Source organism: Dromaius novaehollandiae, chromosome 2 (assembly GCF_036370855.1).
Source record: "Dromaius novaehollandiae isolate bDroNov1 chromosome 2, bDroNov1.hap1, whole genome shotgun sequence".
Classification (NCBI taxonomy): domain Eukaryota; kingdom Metazoa; phylum Chordata; class Aves; order Casuariiformes; family Dromaiidae; genus Dromaius; species Dromaius novaehollandiae.
Window position 1 is genome coordinate 69,155,313 of NC_088099.1, and position 20,751 is coordinate 69,176,063.

General features: G+C 36.1%; 1 protein-coding gene across 5 annotated transcripts in view; it reads right to left on the reverse strand.

Annotated features, from left to right (window-relative positions):
• PTPN3 (protein tyrosine phosphatase non-receptor type 3) overlaps nt 1–20,751 on the reverse strand; it is a 178,911-nt gene that overhangs the window by 27,151 nt on the left and 131,009 nt on the right. For all 5 annotated transcript variants that reach the window (XM_026099877.2, XM_064506726.1, XM_064506725.1 and 2 more), the window contains 5 exons: nt 10,155–10,178; nt 7,828–8,026; nt 6,753–6,830; nt 5,696–5,752; nt 1,297–1,453 (listed from right to left, as the gene is read on the reverse strand). In XM_026099877.2, the coding sequence (XP_025955662.2) occupies nt 1,297–1,453; nt 5,696–5,752; nt 6,753–6,830; nt 7,828–8,026; nt 10,155–10,178 (515 nt within the window). The remainder of the gene's footprint in view (nt 1–1,296; nt 1,454–5,695; nt 5,753–6,752; nt 6,831–7,827; nt 8,027–10,154; nt 10,179–20,751) is intronic.

Consider the following 20,751-nt stretch of genomic DNA (forward strand, 5'->3'; position numbering starts at 1 on the left):
ATAAAAAATAAAATAAAATAAAATAAATTGCCTGAAAAGTTTTAGAACATAATTAGTGTTCTGAACTTATGAACTGAGTAGAACCACTGTCTCCCTGTGAAAGCCATCATATCACTGAAGGTGTCCATCTACAGGTGTTCTCTGCAGTGATCAGAATAGCTCACACCTGCCAGACTACACAAAATAGGGAGCGGTTCACACTCATGCCTATACAAATGACTGACATGGGGCCACAGGCTACCTCTAGTAAAGAGCAGAGACTTCTATCTGCAAGCAGACATAGGACTAGCAAAGCTAAGGAAAGGCCAAATACTGCGAAGTGCCAATAGAGAGGCCTGGCATAATAGTAGCAAGACCATGTTCAGGGAAAACAAGACCAAGAACCCATCTGTCTTCCTAGAAACCTATGAAATTTAAAATAAAGTAAATGTTGCAGAGGAGCGTAACATTTAAGTCATTTTCTTTCCTCCTTCTCCCTAGTGATGCATAATCACTGCAGATTTCTAACTCACAGTGTAATCAGAAACTCTGTGAAAAGCCCTTCCATAAGCATGTGTGTTAGTTAAGGTCTGTTACAGCTCCTAGAAAGTAAATAATAAACCAGAAATTTCACAACTTCCAAAAGCTCCTGGGGATCTACTTGCATTCAAGTACAGAGCAAGTCTGAGAGAGCAGGATGGGTCCCTGGAGACAAGCCATTGGGCTATGAGTTCCAGTTCCCTTGAAGCATCCATAGCCAGTATATTAGTAACTCAAAAGTTAAAACAATATCCTTTGAATGAAATGTGGAGTCTAAACAAAACTCCGTTTAAAAAACAAAGCCTTAAGACCCTACATACATCAAAGACTGTTTCTTGTTTGCTGACAGAAGCTTGGTGAGTAGCCAGCACAGGTCATCAAGCTCGTAACATCTATTATAAGAATGAAAAAAATGCCTATTTGATGTATTTTATGTTTTACCATATAATTGTGCTGTGGAATAAACCATGGGTATTTACAAACATAGAACTAAGGATTAATTAAATTATCCTACACTTACAAAAAAAAGTGCTTATTCAGACTTTAGAGTTTAAATTAAGGAGAAATTCTAACTTGATACATTCTTTGTTGTAATGGTAAGAGGCTACTGTTAAAACAATTTATGCTAGAAATTCATATGCAGAGGGATCTAGTTTTTAGCACAGACCAAGTCCCAGGCACTGAGAACACATTTATGTAAGCAGAAGAGGGGATACAACCAAGCATGAGTGCAACAGTCTCAAACACACTAAAAGTAAATAAAATTAATGTAGTTACCTTTCCGCCTGACTAAAAGTGCAAGCTCTCTTGTGTGAGATTCTCTGCTGGCTTTTATAAACATTACCACCTGGTCATGCGTGTGCTCTGAGATATCTCGGCCGTTAATTAATACTATCTGATCACCTTCATTCAGTTTTGGAATGCATTTATCAGCCTGTTTCAAGACCAAAGAAACACATTAATGTCATTGTATCCAGTCATGTAAGGAGGAAAAAATCAGGATATTAAGTTCATCACGTAAGCAAAGTCTTCAGAGTTATCCTGACAGAGTTTCATCTTCTGTATCGTAAGTTTTATCAAAGGATTCAGATCTAAAGCTGTGTTGATGGCTTCGAAGCCTCCCAATGAAGATGAGAAAATTCAGACAGCATATTTATAGATATAAAAAGATTTGTTTTTAATCAAATAACCATCACCAGATTGCTTTTAAAGATCTACATTTCAGACTCTGAATCTGAATAGTTGATAGTTCAACTTATTTGCAAATGAATTTCTCAAAAAAGGACTTTGGGCACATAAGATAACACAGACGTATTTAGAAAGCAAGCTTCAATTTTTATGAAGTATTGAAAAGTAATAGCCTCAAAAATCATGTTTGGAAACTGAATATAATCTACAGAACATGACATTCCCCAAACTCACTTTGGGGAGTGAGTTGCCCCCATGCCAAATTAAAACTCACATTATTGTTATCTTCTTGTCCTGGATTAGATTAGCTGCTAACCTCAAGGGTATGTTTGGCTTTTTTCCGTCATGCTGAGTATACTTTGCTCCAAGTCCAATGCAAAGTAATTCAAGCTATGGTCAGACTATGAACAAGCAAGATTCTACAACTTTTGAAGAGTGCCAAGTGGCATGACAATTTTATTTTCACTGTTATGTTGATTTTTATTTTGTCCAGGAAACGCCCAGCTACACAAGAGTGATGTACTTAGACATGCACTCCATTTTATATGCGTTATAAGATATGCTCTGTTACAGCCTGCTATACTCTATTCATAATTGCCTCACGTCTTTAACACCAGCACAGGTTTTCTGAACTGTATTTATCTAATGTGCTCTATTAAAAAACAAAATGTGAACAAGGAGTTATGATAAGCCCTCTCCTCCTGATTCTAGTTATGCCTTACAGAAAGCATGAATAGCATCCGAGGTAAGTTTATCAGTGAGGTACTGTATCACCAAGTAACAAACGGGAGACGACAAAGGAGAGGTGATGACAGAACCAACAGGAGGAAAAACGCAACAAAAACGTAGAAGAGAGAGTATAAAGAAGAAAATCAGTCAGGAACTATTTGTACCAGGGGATAAAGAGGAAAGAAAACTTGAAATGTGCATGAGTATCAAAAAAGGGAAAGAAAAAGAAAAGGCAGAGAGAAAAAGGAATATATGCAAGAAGAAAAAACCCAATCAGAAAAGCTGCTTAAAAAAACAAGAGAGTTTCCCCCAACTTTTTCTAAAGAAAGAAGGAAGGAAAATAATAAAAAATGGGGAAGATCAAAAATGATGAACAAAAGACAAGGAAATGCAAACAGAGAAAGAAAGGAATTTAAAATAGCCATGACATTCATGTACATTGATTTAGCTGGGTATTCACAGCTCCTCAGAAGAGCACCTACCATACTTGGTATGTTTTCTAAAGGTAACTTTGAAGAATGCAACTATGAACAATTGATTTATTACTCTGAGATATTATTGTTAGTATTGCTAGTGATATTATTTGAAAAGATAAATGATATATAGACCATATCAGTCATACAGACCTTATCAGACCAGTCAGAGCATCAAGAAGTCAACAAGAATACAGAAGGGAAGGTTCCTGGATCTCCTATATTTGTGTTTAATTTAGATTTCTTGGCCAGTTGCTAGCAGTTATTCTTTATTACAGGGAGAGATGAATATCTATGCTCAAAGAAACTGTGTTAATCATGTGACATGTTAATGTCTTAGTCATCCCTCGCTTGAATCATCCAACTGTATAAAAAATGTCTTGAAAGGGAATTAATTCCTTCCATTTAAGCATAATTTGTAGATTTTTCAGATACCAAGCTTTTCCAGACAATTAATTATGTCGAAGGCTTCCTATCCTACTGACACACCCTATGTTTCATTTTATGCTAATCACTTCATTCTTGGCTCCAAGAAGCAGGCATGCTATTTTTCAATGAGCAACTCAATTAATTACAACCATGATGACTTCTTTATCACCTTAGGATATTAATACTACTTGTGGAAAAAAAAATCAGTATTGGATTTCCATTAAAAATAACAGATCTAATAAATGATTTTTCTTCTTTAGATTTATGCTCTCTCTCATCTCCTTCTCCTGTTCTCTCCTCTCCCCAAATCCTTCCAGTGTTCTGGAAAGCTGCTGTTTTGGAAGGAGACTTTAAAAATACTTTAGGATGTGGAAAGGAAAATGCTGCCTTATTTTAGTCTGTAGATTTGTCGTCCTGCCCCCACCCAAAGAGACAGAGATCTTTTAGGAGGAAAGAAAAAATAGCTTATGAACGTGAGAAGTAATATTAGCATTTACCAAATAGTGTCCCTGAGGGCAATTTGCAAGGTAACGAGTAAACCAAGAGCAAGTTAAAATAATAGCAAATACAATGAAGGAATGGTAACACTGAGCTTCTGTGTAGCTAAAGTAACCTAAAAATGCATTCCACATTCCACTAAACTTGAACTTTCAAGTGTCAGCTACATTTCATTAGACAGTCAAGACCAGATGAATTTTAGTTTATGGAAAACAGTATAACCAATGTTAATACTGCTATGCTCTAAAAATAAGTATCTATCTTTTTTCCCCTTGCTGCAATATGAAATGATTTCTGTAGCACTGCTGTTGAGTAAAATGTATTAGATAACAGTTCCCAGTTTATTTTCTGACCCTTGATAACTTAACTTGCTTGGTGGCTTAGCCTGCTAAAGGGCTAATTGGTCACTTGGGTCTATGCCTATGCCTACTAACTGCAGACACTTAAATGAGGTGCCTAAGTTAGAAGTTCAGCTACTTCAACTCCCTTTCCAATCAGCAAAGAGAAAAACAGATCAATGCTTCTCAGAAGACAATCTGAATCTGCCAAAAGGAAATCACTACCTCTGGAAGCCTTTAGCTGATTGTGGAATGAACCTGCTTCTTCTACATAATCATCATCTCAAATCACCTTTAAGAAATTACCTAGGCTGAATGTGAGTGTTTTTAAGGACATTTTAATTTTCCACTTAAGGAATTTAAATTATAATGATAATTTCCTATTACTCTTCTATCCAAATAATTATGTTAAGCCACAAATTCATAAATGGGACACAAAACTACTCTCACACAATCTTTTTATTGCAATTTACATCATGACATTTAGCTATCATTCCTGTGACCGCTTACCAAATTTCAAGACTCTGCAATACGGAGAGTACACCAGATTTTCAGGATTAAGTGAGGAATATTTCTATCAAGTTTGCACTGAGAGTATTCTATGAGAGTTGGGAAATATATGTTGAAAGAAGATGAGTGAAAAAAATTAAAATAAGTAGGATTTGTTCGAAAAAATTACAAATTTGTTAGACTAATTATTCAGGGAAAAAAAAAAATCAAGATGTTCTGTCACCGTCATCATTTCACAATGCAACATAAGAATGCAAGAATGGTTGTACTGATTCAAACAAATGCTCCGCTTCGCCCAGAAATCTATCTCCAGTGGCAGCCATAAGCAAAATAAGGACAGTGCAAACAGGTATTCCCATCCAGAGTATTCTCCTGTCCTACAACTGATTCTAGCTCTAAGGGTTTCCTTAGCCTGGTGTGGTTTGCCTATTCAGTAACCTTCAACAGCTTTTTCTCCCAAGTATTTTTCAAGTCCTCTCCTGACCCCATGTAAAGCTTTCTTATTCACAGCATCCTTTTTAAGGAGCTTTACAGGTCTACTATCTGTTACATGAAGAGCCACTTCTTAATTTGATAGACCCTCGTTCTTGTACTGAAATCCCCCGCTACCCTTTTCACAATGGTCCTACTTAATCCTGCAGATCACTACTACATCTCCCTTAAATAATTTATTTTTTCTAGGGTGCAGATGCCCAGACTAATCATTTGTTTTATGAACACTGTTCCATACCTTCAGTCATGCCTGCTGTCCTTCTTCAAATGTTTTCCAATTCATATGTTTTTTGGGAGGACAAGGGGAAGCTAAAGCAGACCATACTCTCTACTTGTATCTTGTTTGGCTAACAATGCCCCTTGGCTTAATAAACCAATGATGAAACTGATTTCTAAAGAGAACAGCTCAGCTGCTATCTTGTACTGGTTGAGGGTTCCCAAGTTCGTGTATATAAACACCTAACTGAGGGTGGAATGGAGTAGCAAAGGAGCAGTTAAAAATTGTAGGAATTTACTTACAGGTGATCCTGGAGTTATTCGTGACACCACTAATGGCATTTTTTGATCTACACCACCCTGGAAGAATGTCAAGTAAATAACAACCATAAATGTAAGGGTAGACAGCATTTAAAAACAAAAATAGACAATTACTTGAGGCCCATGTTGTGTCATTACAGACAGGGTCTGTAAGACTGAATTTTCACCAGTAAGTGCCAGTTTTTTTGCTTTTGAATTTACCAGTTATTAATTTCCAATAAATTAGAGTCAGTGTGGGTGTTCAATGTCTGCTTGCCCATACATTTTAACCAGCAGGCAATAAACAAATGAAATGCAGCATTTATTGTAACCCTACCCACCAAGCCTAATGAGGCATTTGAACTCACAAGGCAAACAGCATTCTTAGATACTGTGCTGAACCTGCAATGGATCAGGTAGGATCCAATGCCCAGAGAACTATACTCCATTATTCCCTTTACCTGACAAATTAAAGTTCTAGCACTGCCCCACCAATAAATGACCAAGGTGAGAAGACCAAACTCTGCTCTTGATTTTACTGATACTACAGCTACTTCACACTACTGTGGCTACTTAAATGGAATTCCAGAGAGGACTTGCCAAAAATATACAGGGGATGGGCCTATCAACATTTATTTCCGTTTTCTTCATAAATTAATTCTCACTTTTCCAGTGTGGTATTTTTATTGATATATTCAATAGGATAGCACAAACTATTTAACTCGTTTTATAACACTGAGGCCCAATTTTCCATAGGTTGATGCCTTAAATTAGGCTTCCAAGTTTACATTTAAGCAGCTAAATAGGCAGTCTAATTGGAAATACATCATGCCCTAAGTATACACAACTAAAGAACACAGGACTAGTAGAGACTTATTTTGGTAAACGTGGCTGTATCATTTAAGGATCAGGCTGCCACTTCTAAAAATACTTGGTTCATAAGAAACCTCTGCAGGATTTACTGCATTCCCCAAAGCATCACATTAAAGATGAAAAATAATTATATGCCAAAGCATGAGATCTATATAAATCCTTTGAAAATAAGAGAGCGCTGTTTTACCTTTAGATTAAATCCAAACTTCCCATCTTCATCTGGTGTGATACGCACCAAAAGTAAGTCTCCCTCAATTAGTTCATTCTGCAACATATATTAAAAAACACTTTCCTAACTTTTAAAATAAAATAGCAGCAAATTAGAACACAGCGTATCCAAATTTAGATATGTTCTAGACGAATGCAATGAGTAAATCCATGTTTAAAATAGGAAGAAGCTAAGGTTATAGAATATACTCACTACTGTAACCTTTTTCTTGCTTATTATTGTAAAAACAGCAACATATATCATGGTCAATGTGTTCAATGGTTTCTCTGTCCTAACCCTGTTACCCTCAGCTTTCTCAACTGATACCTCCAGTTGAAATTTTCAGTGTGCTGTCTTTGCTAAAGGCAACGTAAAAAGAAAAAAGGTTACATGTAATACCATTTGAAGAGCTTTTATTGTGAGGATTATGAAGCAACTACTTCTTCCCAGTTCTTCCCTGTAAAAGGGAGCATTATCACCTTCTGCAGGAGACCCCAGGCCAGAGTAGATAAAATCTGGCAGCAGCTATTGGGAAGGCAGGTTGGTAAGCTGCAGGCCACTGTACAGCACTAATGCGGCTGGAGAAAAAGGGGAGAAACGACAGGCTACCATAAAACTAGCAGGGAGTGGCTGCTCTCTAGTCACCTCAGCATTCAAAGTATGATTTTTAGCAGTCCTAAAGAGGAAGTGTTGGGGTTAGAGCAGAGTTGTGCTTGCTATTGAGACATACAGCAGCTTGAGTTATCTGATCTTTCCATGAAGACAAGTAGATAGGACTTAATCATGTAAGGATTCCCCATTCTACTAGGAACTTCCCTGGCAGATGCTTCTGGAAACCTGGACTCTATGCGAACCAGTGCAGTTTGCAGCCTCACCCATCATATTGGGTACACAGCACGGGGTAAATCCAACTAATAAGAAAAGATTTATCCTTATTAATGTGTGAAACATGCTCATCCCGCAATATAGCCACAATTTATGTAGGTACATAATCTACAGTTCAAAGCTACATTTTATACTAGTTTTGAGTTTGAAAGAACAACACTGAACATACCTTATCGCAGTAGTATTGACTGGAATCTTCTGTTAAGCTCGTTTTTGTAACGTTGTCATACGTTTCTAGGAACTGCTTATCCACTCCTTCCAACAGGTAAGAGCCTGAAATGTTACCAACTCCATTGGGAGACGGAGACAAGGCTTTAGGTGAGGTATAGGTCAGAGAATTCTGAGTTGAACTATTTCCCAATACATTCCTTCATTTAAAAAAGAAATAAATATTAAAAGGGTACTGTTATCCCGAGTTTTAAATCCACCAGAGTAAAAACCTACAAATGTACTGCTTAGTTCAAAACGCAGCCAGCTTTGTACTTCTGATTTAATACCAGTTCTTGTGGTGCAAAGTAGCAAGACTGGAGGATGATCTAAGCATATCATTTGATCAGTGGACATCCAAAACTGGACAACATAAAACTAGATAAGCAGAAACATTATTAGCAAAATAGCTGGAGGTTAGCAGTGAAAGATACTGTTGCAGTGGTACAAGAAATCACAGTAACATGAAGGATACTAGAGTTGAAGCCCAGGGAATGGTACTTCAGTTGCCAACCCTACACATGAAAAAACTTATGCAGTGATTCCACTCTAATTCTTGCAAAGTCCCAGCACACTCTTCATTCCTCTTATGGGTGCTATCTCAGCACTGCCCCTCTGAAAGGGGGTAGTATGCAAAAGCCCCACGGTAAATTGTCCAAGAAATAAGAAATGAAATAAACAGCTGTTTAATGGCAGCTAATATATTCCGTAGTTGATGTAATCATAATCTTAAAATTTGGGAAATAAAGAAAAAAATCTAAGTAAAGTAAATAAATGCCTCAAATCTTAGAATTGGCTAAGCTGCCTGGTGGCAATGTTCACTTTAGCTGTATGTATACTTCTGAAGGGGAAGAAAAGCACACATCTGTCTAATACAATTAAAACTCTTCTTTAATTGGATCACACTTACAGATATGATACATACTAACTGCTTCATCTTCATACATACCACATAACACTTCATGAAAATGCTCTGACTTGGGGAAAGCTCAGATAGTTTCATACCAATGACATATAACTGTATGTACAGCAAAAATGAGTCCTTACCACCCATATTACCCCAATGCAGACAAACCTTTCACTTGCATCTCAGATCATGCTCAGTGGCAGGAGACTTAGCAAGAATACTCTGCACTGCTAATGACAACTCAGTATTGCAATGAAGCATATTTGACCCTTATGCATGCTCTTAGTTGTGTATTATAGTATGTACACAATTCATATTCAATAAACTTCTTCACCATTCCTAAAAGCAACATTGAATTCTCATAGGATGAAGGTAGCAGAAGTATATGCAAATAAATACCGGCATTAAAATCTGTAAGTTCAAATATTTGTCCCTTCTCTTGTCATAGTCTAATATATAATTACGTATGTGAGCCTTTCTGAATGATTCCCGGTGGCCACTGCCAGATGCCAACAAAGAATGTAACTTAGGCTTAACAAACAGGACAACCAATGCTGCAAACTTTAATAATGCAGATACTCATTTCTTGGTTTGTAGAAATCTGAGTGCAACTAAGAAACATTCTGAAGGGCCACAGAGCGCCGCACGGAGCACAAAGTTATTTTTGTGTTAATATTTCTGATGTTCAGTTTACTTGGAGATGTGAACTAAATGTTTTGTGCAACTTTTTCAGAGTTTTCAGTTATTACAGAAAATATTTTTCAGAGTGCAGGAAATATTGTTCACTTTGCTCTCAATTTGAAGTAGTGAACTATAACGACACTTCAAATACAGAATTATACCTTCAAAATTTTGTTTTTGATCTAGTAGCTTCCAAGACCTTCCATGATCCCTTGTTAAGTAAGTAGCCATACTGCATATGTAATCACATCATGCTAATACATTTTTCAGAGTATAGTTGTTAAACATTTTCACTTACAACATCAGATTACAGTTCACAATGATTCTCCAGTGTAAGGGGGGAAAAAAAAATACAAGTGTGACAGATTGTGTCAGTAAATGCTCTGTGGCACTAAAGAGTTAGCAGATAAAATTACCAATGGATTTTAGCATTAAACTTTTACAAAATGTTCTACTGAACAGTTTAAAAAGCAACTTTTCTGTTAACAGTGGTTAGGGGCATATTAGGACTTGGACTTGCCACGCCATGATCCCAAGTCTTAATTCTTCAAAAAAGCTTTACAGTCTTCATTGGTTTATACATTTATTTCTGTCTTCTAACCATATCAGACCAGTATTTTGAAAATTCAGTTCAAGTTATGTATTTTATTACATATCTTAAAACTAAAGGTTCCATAACAGAAAGTTAAAAGAAAACTCACTTTGGTGATTCTTGTTCAGATGACCTGTTGAAAATCAGTAAATGAATGTAAGTTAAATATTTAGGAAAACTGGAAATAAACTCTAATTTAAAAATGCCTGTGTAAAAGATAAAGGATGTGCTCATAGTAAATTAAAGAATACTTCATCCTATGCCAAGAGTCCAAGTCACGGTTACAGACTTTGTGAAATACAAAAAACAAACAAAAAAAACCAAACAAAAAACAAAAACAAAAACAAAAAACCCACCACACACCACACCGCAGAGTAGATCTAACAGTTCACTTCCACTCCCAGCAGAAGGCCAACTACAGACAACACACATCTGCTACTTCAACTTAAATATGCAAGAGTTTGCAGGAGCTCAATTATTTAATAAGATTCTCTACATCACCTGAAAACGTTTTAGGTGTGGATAACAGTGACTACAGATGTCACTGACTGTATTTTACAAAAGCCAAAACATGGCAGCATCTTTATGTACAGCTAATGGGAAATTAGCATAGGCTGCTTCAGAAGTGCAAAGTGTCCTGTAGTTAATCTCACAGCACAAGAGCAGAACAGATGCTGACACAGAGAAGTGGAGGACAAACCATAACCAAAAGGGAAGTGGTAACACAGATGAGGACAATCTAGCACAGAAAAGAAGGGCAGTTAATTAAGGTTCTTTGCAAAGCAGCTTGGCTGATTATAATAGATTCCTAAGCATTATCAAAATAATGTCCACACACAGTATATGACACTAAGAAACTCTTCTTCGCTCATTATGATCTAGGAGTGAAGGAATCTATATAATCTTTATAAAATTGTGCCTGAGAGAACTATTGCTTAAATGTAAAAGAACAACAAAAACAAAACAATGAATGCAAGAATTAGCATGCTGTCAGGCTGTCCATCTAATCCAGTATCCTGTTTTCAGGAGAGACGAACAGCTGATATTTAGGACAGTTGCCAAGAAATAGGGCAAATGTACAGTGATACTTCGTGAGAAGGCGCTCTCAGTCTCCAACAATTAACAGGTCTGGGACTTCTGGAATTGAAGTTGTGGCTTATTCAACTGTACTGCACTGAAAAAGCTGAAACACACTATAGCAGCTGGAAACAGAAGCAACCAATATTGGTGAAGATGCTACCGATGTCATAGATGGTTCACCCAAAAATACGCAAAAACCAGTCCACTCTAGTAAAATGTAACATCTATTACCAGAAAGTAACTTCATTTTCTTTAAAGCAATTTTAGGGCATATCATCAATTTGTTGTATCCTATCATTTCATGTAGCTACAGTCCTGGTTAAAGGCTGAGACTAGAAGCTGTTTCCCCCTGCCAGACCCTGCAGGGTACTGAGAAAAGAAAGAGCTGTCAAATAGCTATCCTAAAAGGAGCTAGGCCATTTTCATCTTTTAATTACAATACTCATACTTTGGCACTTTGAACAACACAGACACCACACCACAAAACAAGTGGAGTAAAGACATAAAATCCTCTTTCTAATGTTTAAATCTTAAATCTTAGTTAAAAATTAAACTGAAGAATGATTAATAACTTTATTAGCTTTCAACTACGCCTTCTGTATTTGCAACTTGTATGCCCAGTAGATCAATCTCAATAAATACAATGACTATAAAGTACTTCCTACTTTCTATCTCAGAAAAAGAAATGCAGGCAGAACTTACTTTAAGGTGATACAGACAGACGACACAAAAATCTTAAATGTTTAAAAACAAATCAAGGGAACTGGTCTGTTCCTATGCAGTCCTGAAATGACAGCCCTTCACCAAAACTACATTATCAGATGCCTCCTTTTTAAAAACAAAAGCAAACAAAATAAACCTCAAAACAAAAGACAAAGCAATCCCCACAGCTAACACTGTCTGGGTAGCACGCTACGCAACTTACAGTATCACGATACAGCTTAACACATATTCACTTGATGAAAGTATTTATGTATAGCAAAGCAATGACTTGCTTCGTGTTTGTATTTTTCTCCAAAGAATTCTCTTGGATTTAGTAATCTAGCTTCATACATTATCAGCTGGCTTTTTTTTTTTTGGTAATGTGTTCTGTCAAAAGTGTCATGCTCCTTTTCTTATTCAACTCAGTTAAAAAACCCAAAACCTTAAATATTGTTTATTACTCAATGGATAGTACTTAACTACTACCCATTACTGCTTGCTTTAAACACATAATCAAAATATTACTCAGCAATGAAGACTAGCTGCAAGGTCATGGAATGAGTTCATGTTACAGTCTTTCTAATTTTATATATATATATGTCCATATGGCAAATTCATTCAAAAAATTAACAGTTACATATGGGAAAAATAAATAAAAAGTTTCGGTATACAGCATCTTTGTATATATACATCTTTGAAAACTCCACTCCTACATTAGATTTGACTGCAAATGTCCAGATTTTCTAAAGTGGGAATGGAGGGGCAGGGCGATGACATAAGCCTTATTTCCTTAGGAAGTCAAGCTAAAAATAAAAAACCCTAAAATTTATTTTTAGTTTAAGCTAATTGAATTCCTAGTGAGGGAAAGAACAATCACACTGCACGTCTTTTCTATGTTTTGTCATAGCAGAGCTGTAACTCTATTAACAAATTCTACGCGGAATTCAAGTTGCTCCAAGTTAACCATTTTGAAAGCTCCCACAAAATTATACGCAAATTGTGATACAACTAGATACAATCGCTCTATATCCCCGTCCAATGCAAAGTGAGAGATCATTTGAGACAGAAAAGATCAGTTGAGAGTTCTGTTCATATACTGTACATAAACACAAAGCAAATTCTCAATTATCTCAATAATACTTCTAGAGACTAAGTGTGGGATATATATTTTCAATAGTATTTGCTGAGGGTTTATGTATTGAATTACTGCAGTTCCATTCATTCACATTAGCTCTGAAAGAGTTACTGATTCATTCTATAACCTTCCAAAGTACAAAAAGGTAACCAAAAACTTAACCCGGAAAATGACCAAATTCAACCCTTAAAACAATGAGTGACAATAGAGCTCTACCCTTCGTAAAGTGTTCAGCAGCGCAGCATGCTGTAGCTGCAGAAACTTCAATCTCCACAACTCCAATAGTGCTTCTAGCATTTAGTTACTCATTGAAGTAAAGAAGTACTACAAACATCAAGGCAAATATCTTTTCTGGCCATATCTTATTCCACATTTTACTAACATATTCACCTTCCTTATTTCACAGCATGCCACAAGCATCATATTTTAAATCAATAAAAGAGAACACTCACCAGACCAACCAACCAATCTTTTCATCAAGAAACAGAGACCTTCCTTGCAAGGAGAGCAAACTTGCCATTGGTTCAGCTAACATGCAAACACTGTAAAACTGCAGGTAGTTTCTCTTCCTTTCTCCACGCTCTATCTAAAACAATGCCATTTCAATCTTCCACTCATTAGGTATTGCTCTGTCACTGCTGATCTTTATAATAGAACTGTTTGCCCTGACTATCTGATTCTCCTGGTCTGCCAGGTCTTAAGGCAAGACCTCTCGCTCCCAGGCTGGAATACCCTAGTAGAGAATTCTGCTGTTCTGAGAACTGATGAGGATAAACTAAAGCAGAGTAAAACCCCAAGAGAAAAGGGATGAACAATAGAACAGTAGCAACCTCTGCCCTCCCTTCACAAACAACTGAAGGAAACATCTGTACAGCCTGGGCTTGCCCTTGTGGTGCTCTTGAAGTTCTTAAGGCTTTTTTTTATCATAACACCTGCAAGGTTGTTGAGACTGTGCCAGTGTTTCCATTATCTCTTTTCTGAGATCTCATCATCTAAACTAACATTTAGCAATTAAGCTAGCTAGCTTCTAACTAGCAACTAGCAATTAAGTAAAAAATATTTACAAGAACATCTTTCTGCTGCTTTTTAGAGAAATTTATATACAGAATGACTTCTGCTCAGCATTTCTGTAAAGAGACCAGCTGTATAAGGTGGCCATGTACACTCTTTGTGCTGCATAGTTAGAGCTACACTACAGAAGAACTTGCAGGCTTTTTGGTGTACACCAAGCCTTCAGTTATTTTCTACAAATTCCAAAGGCACACACTGGTAAGCTGTTGCTGCTACCCATAAAAGGATTCTCGGTTACTCTGGGCTTCGTCTACCGACCATATTCCAGTTTACCATAGAGGCTACTTTTTCCATGAAAGTTTCATGCATTCTAAGATTCTGCAACTTCTCAACTTGCTGTAAAATTTGCTTTATCACAGATTTGCCTTTCATATTGAAGGCACTTTTTTTTTTTAAAAAAAAGAATAATTACAGTTCTAGCCCAAGAATACTGCAAAATCTCCTTGGAAAAGCTCATGGAGCACAAGTCAGAACAGTACCCTTCCCTTGCTGCACTCTGCAGACCAACTGAAAAAGAGTCCTTCAAGATATGACTATCATTACTGAAAGCAGCTAAACACTAACATTCACTCATAACACCACCAATGGTATCACTGTCAAGTATGTCAATACTCGACATTTTATAAGAAAAGTCAAGCCATTAAATTTCTTCTGCCTTCCTATTTTTCATATGCCAAAAGCCCTGTTTTAGTTAGAAGCCAAAATGGCATTCCTATAACGTAACCTCTACAAGGAAATCAGGTTAACTGTGTGTAGTGGCAAACAAAATTAAAAACTAAGCAACTCAATGTTCATGAAAAAAATGTTTATATAAAGTAAGGCATGAAAACTTATTGCCAGAGACACAGCAGTGAAAAAATTCTTAACACTGAGCTCACTAGCATATTTCAGATTTGAGAGCAGAATGCAATGCAGGAGACGCAAGCATAATTGGGAAATACAGCTGTGCAAAGCCAAACTGGTAATTCACAGAATTAAGTGAATGAAATATCAAGTAAGAATACACACTGAATTTAGCTATGTTCATGGAAAAGCTGTTCCATATAGAATGGGGCAAAGAGAAGAGGCCGAGGAAGGAAGGAGGAGAAAGAGTACCATATGTACCAGCGAGGGTAAATGCTCAAGCTCTAACAACAGATGGAGAAGATAAAATGCTATTACTATGCAAGTTAACATTATTTCAGTTGTCAGTTAAACGCCAAAGTTAAACAGACATCAGATCACTCCTTTTGGATGGAAGTTTTTTTAAACTGGTGAGAACAAAACACAGTACATTTGAAAAAGGAGATATATATATATATATATCTAAAAAGGTGTACATGTAAGCAAAAGACGTATACATGAAAACAGTATATGTATATTTTAGAGGGAAGAGCACAGTAAGCCCATAAAAGTCTATTACTAATATTCTTAAAAAAAAGCAGAAGAAACCTGGCTTGGGCAAGAGCACAAAAAAGAACAACAACACTTAACAGTGGTTTTGAAAGGAGTTCACAATAATTTGAAGTTATGATTTCTGAAGTTGTAGAGTTCCTACTTATCTTTACAATGCTTGATCCTTATTTCACAATGGCTCAGACTACAGGATTCAAATGCATTTTATACTGCCGGGTTGAGGACAAGTACCTTTTGTGATTTTTTTTCCCCCCTTTAATTAAACAGAGGTGTAGAAATGGAACAAAAGGAGGACAAAAAGAAATTTTCATTAAGGGAGTAATGAACAAGTTTGTAGTATAACATCCCAAATGAGAGTCCAGCAAAAACTTTTTATTTCTACATTTATTCCAATATGAACTAAACAAATCAGAGAGAAACTATAGACAAGACTCAAGTCTTCAAGTTCATGGCAGCTGATAAGGAGGGTGAAAATGGTAAGTGATGGAAAGACAAGGTTAAGGGACATGAAACTGAAGTGCTCTGAGATGTATTGCCTAGTACTGAAAGGTCATTTTCCTTGAGAACGACTGAAGTACATGAATAATGACAAGGAGGTCGTGTGAAAGGCAGAGGATTTTGTAAAAACAAGGAATCGAGTATGTTTGTATGTGACTGAGGGTTGAGGGGAAAAAAACATTGAACTAAGTTCTTTAAAAATATTTAAAATTTTCTATCAAAAAAACAATGCTATTGAGACTTGGCTAGATACAGCTGCCAGGTATTTTCAACAATAATATTTTTAAAATCTTGTACACAAAATGAATTTTATTTTAGTTAATATAAACTACCCCCACAGTAAGTTCAAAGCTCACTATGTAGCTACAGTTTATTGTCTATTAAAATCGTAAGCTGAAAGCACTGAACAAATGCAAGCATGAGATCAGGAAATCAATTTTCAATGCAATACCTTCTCTAAATGATACATCACACTTACACAAGGAACGTACATGCACTTCCAGAAATTCATAGCTTAGTCCAAGTGAATTTCCTTTTTGTATACCAATTTATCCTTTTCATTTCCTTCCCCTCCAACTCTGGGACTGCATACCTTATGCCTATATCACCAGCAAAAGATAATTTTAGAACACAAGATAAAGAGGTTTATAGCTTTGCAAGCATGTTTAGGAAGGGAAAAATCTTACAAAGGAAATGAAGTAACAATTACAATCATAGAGTAGTTTAGGTTGGAAGAGACCTTGGGAGGTCACCTAAACTAGTTTCTTGTTCAAAGACGAGCCACCAACAAATTCAGATCGGGTTGCTCAGGTCCTTGTCCTATTGAGTTCCGAGTACCTCCAAGAATGGAAGTGCCACCACCTTTCTATCAGCTTGTACCAGGATTTAACCAATCTCATCATGATTCCCCCCTCGCCCCCCAGTATCTTATTAGCATTTCCCTTTCTGCAACTTGGGCTGTGTACTTTGAAGAAGAGTCTGCTTCCAGCTTCTCTGTAACTCTCTGTTGGCAGTGGAAGGCAAAAATTCTATTCCTCCACCTTCAGCCTCTCCTCCATCATATGCTCACATCTATGAATAACCAGCTACATTTATCTCACTGATTAATCAAAAGCATGTCTTTAAATAAAAATTTAAGATCCATAAGGCCCTCATCTGTAGGTTTTTCTTACTGAGTGATCCTGTACCTCTTCTCCTTGAAATGTGGTTTACAATGATCTTTTTGAAATACTGATTAAACAGAAAATTTTATAGCTAGCCTTTTCTGTTACATTAGAGTCTGCTCTTAAAAAAAAAAAAAAAAAAAAAAAAAAAAAAAAAAGAATTCATCTAATTACGTGTTCCTGTGCAGTCTGCTATTCCAAATCATATAGATGTCTTTGGTTTACTTCATTACGCAGTGAGCAGGAGAAATCAAGTACAGTTTAACTAACAGAGACCTCCATGTAGCTTTATACAGTTACTTTCCAAGCCAAGAATTTAGTTATTTATTTTTTTCCTTAAAATAGTACCTAATACATGCCCTTGTCTAAATTTATATATTCTTATTAACAAGAACCCTCTCCACTCAGAAAAGTATATTCAAAAAAGTGTGAAAGGAAAAAGTATTACAAGAGCAAGCAACACCTAATCTAATGCTCCAAACTATTCCACTATGCTACAAAAATATATTTAATATATTTTACATAACATGTTATATAACATAACACATAACATTTATATATGTTATAAACACATAAAAAGCATAAACCTATAGAACCTGAATTTACAGGCTCAAAAATAAACTCTGCTCCTCATACAAAGGAGAGATTGGCCTCACACAAGTTAACATGAATAAAAATACCTTGGAACCATGAGAAAACTCACTTGTTTCAGTAACGCCCTTTACTAATGCTTGCTTCTGAAAGAAGCATCAGCTTACTTGAATGATGATACAACATTCAGTTAGGGGGCAAGCGTGTGTGTTTGTAATAATGCATGGTCTTCCAACAAACCTGGATTAAAAACTGAAATCCACAAGCATGAAATGAGTCAAAGACACTCTTCATATTTCATAGTCACTGGCCGAAAGACACGCAGCTTCCTGTGGCTGGACTCCCTGGAGTTGAAAGTATTAAACAGAACACTGTTCTGTCTCATTTCACTGCAAAGTGGGAACATCTGTATGTCATGTCTACAGCACCAGGGATTCTAACAAAATATTGGTGGGGTGAGAAAGAAGGGAGGAAAGGAGGAGCATGGGGGGAGAATGAAGTTCAAAGCTCCTTAGATACTCCTGTTACCTGCCTTTTATTTATTTATTTTTGCAAGCCTGAGACCTCATCGTTTTAAGGTTAAAAATTGTTTAACTTGTATATTATTGAAACATTAAATGTACAAATCTAATGTAATTTAATCTATTAATCTAATTAAAATTATTAATCTAATTAAATGCATAGATTTTTAATGTACAATAAATACTTGTAGATAAGCAAACATGCAAATTCAGTCATTTTAGTTTTCACCTATTTACTTTAAGGTATTTGGTAAGCTACTGCTCTCAAATTTTTTCTGTTTTTCTAACAGCATGTCAGCAAAGGGTCCTACAATGAACCACTGGACACGAAAATGATCTCTCCCATATATCAGCTACATTGACATCTCTAAAAAAAATACTTAACAAAGCTGAAAAATAGATTATGCACTGGAGATGAGCAGTGCAGTTTTTCAGGACAAAAATTACCAACATCTGATACAAGGTCAAGCATGCTAGATTACATGATTCCAAAAAGTAATCAGCCTAATACTCCAGTTAAAGCCAACTTAAAAACTTGAAGGTTACTGCTTAAATCTGAAATTTTGTAATTTCCTAATCTGGTCTTGAAGCAGTGCTATATCCTTTAATATGACATTCTACTAAATTTTTACTGTAGCCTTCTGCTGTCATATGACATGGCAGTGAACAGAGCATGTTAATGTCATGGAAAGAAATCCACAACAAAGATCCGCCCTTCTACATAAGTGAGGTTTTTCTCATTCCAAATTTGGCAACTGTAATCTTTCTTCCTAAAGGTCCCATTACAACAGTTGTAGTCTTCAGCTAACATACCAGGTTAAGAAAGGAAAAATGAAATCAAGAAGAATTCCCTGCACATCTCCATCAGCCTGTCTTTACAAATAACTAACAGTGATTTACATGTTACATTGAAAGGGAAACATTTTTGTCAAAAGCAAGCTTTTTCCATTTCATGATACAAACTATCAGGACAGCAGATGGTCAGGATGGGTTCATGCCAGGTAGCCTGTTGGTATGACACAAACATCACTGAGGACCCCCCGTCCTCATTTAAAGCAGCTTTTCAGAGGAGATAACTTCAGAAATATTATATCCACATAACATAATTTATTTTTTATATTAAAGGAAAGCCACAAGCCTTCATACCTGTAACTCTCCCCTAATGTGTACTTCAATGTTTAGGAACATCTGAAGATATGTAACCTGACAAAATAAATGTAGTAAGTAGCAGCAGTGCTTTCATGAAGAAAATGTAAATCCCAAGAAAAGCAAAACATCTTCAGTGAAACGGAAGTCAAGACTAGGGAAAGCCACTTTTAACTAAAACATATTCACCAAACAAATGCACTAATTAGTATGTTTTATATGGACATTATTTTCAAATTCATTTTAAAAAGACAAAATAATAGTTGTAGCACGTGTGTACATATGTAGGCATGGGGTAAATATAAGTTTAAAAAAAAAATTTAAAGACCTTTCAAGACTAGTTTAGATACAGTGAATTCAACGTATAGTCAGAAGATAGACCGTATTACCTGTCCTGAACTGGTGAGGCACAGCACTAACAAAAGGTGTGTCATGACACACAAAGCAGTTTATTAGACTACAGAAGGCTCAGTGTGTACTCCACGTGTTAGTCAGCGTTAATTTTTCAACAGCTGTAATAGCCAGATAAGATGGACAACAGCATGGCAACGAGGAAGAGAAAGAAGTGACAATAAAGCTTGCTTCACAAAAGCTGGAAAGAGGACTAAAATCTTCATGAAGTCCTCTCCAGCACTGTCTTTGATGACAGTTATTGTATGTAGTTGTGATTTGAGATGGCTTGGCTTAGACCATATTCATCCCCTGTGAATAAAGCTCTGTATTTAATATATGTTAATTTAGGATTAGAGCAATTTCTTGTCTATAATACACATGCAATAAATAGCCCCAATCTTTTCTACAGAGTCTAATTTCAGAGAGAAAACTACTTCTTTTGATCACGTCTGGGCCACAAATTGTACATGAAAATGGAGTTCCTTAGATAATTTCGGCAACAGAAGCAGCCTAGCCACAGCAACACAGAACTCACTCACAAGCTTACCCTGCTTTTCTGTAGTTCAGATATGTGCACAATTTGCTCTAATTTAAGTTTCCTTTTCCTTTTTTTTCTTTTCCTTTTTTCAAAAAAATCACAGCCTGCAGGATGTACCTCCTGAAGTTCAGTCAGAAGGTAGAAAGTTCACACAAAGTATATATTTTAATATCACCACTGTGTTCTTCAGAGAAAGTACAATAATCAAATAGCAAAATATTCCTGGCCCCCATCTCCAATACCAATACTTTAAGTATTTAAAAGGAAATACAGTTCTAGGTGCTGATGTATCCACACAGTGCTATATACTTAGAGAAATGGAAGAAGAAATGAAAGATAAAGTTTAGAAATACATTTTAAGCATTTCTAAACTAAAACATAAGAACTGTTCTCCATAATTTTTTCTGTAAACTGTGTACTGTTTTCTAGAAACAAAAGACAAATTGATTGATTCCCTTAAATGATTAAACACA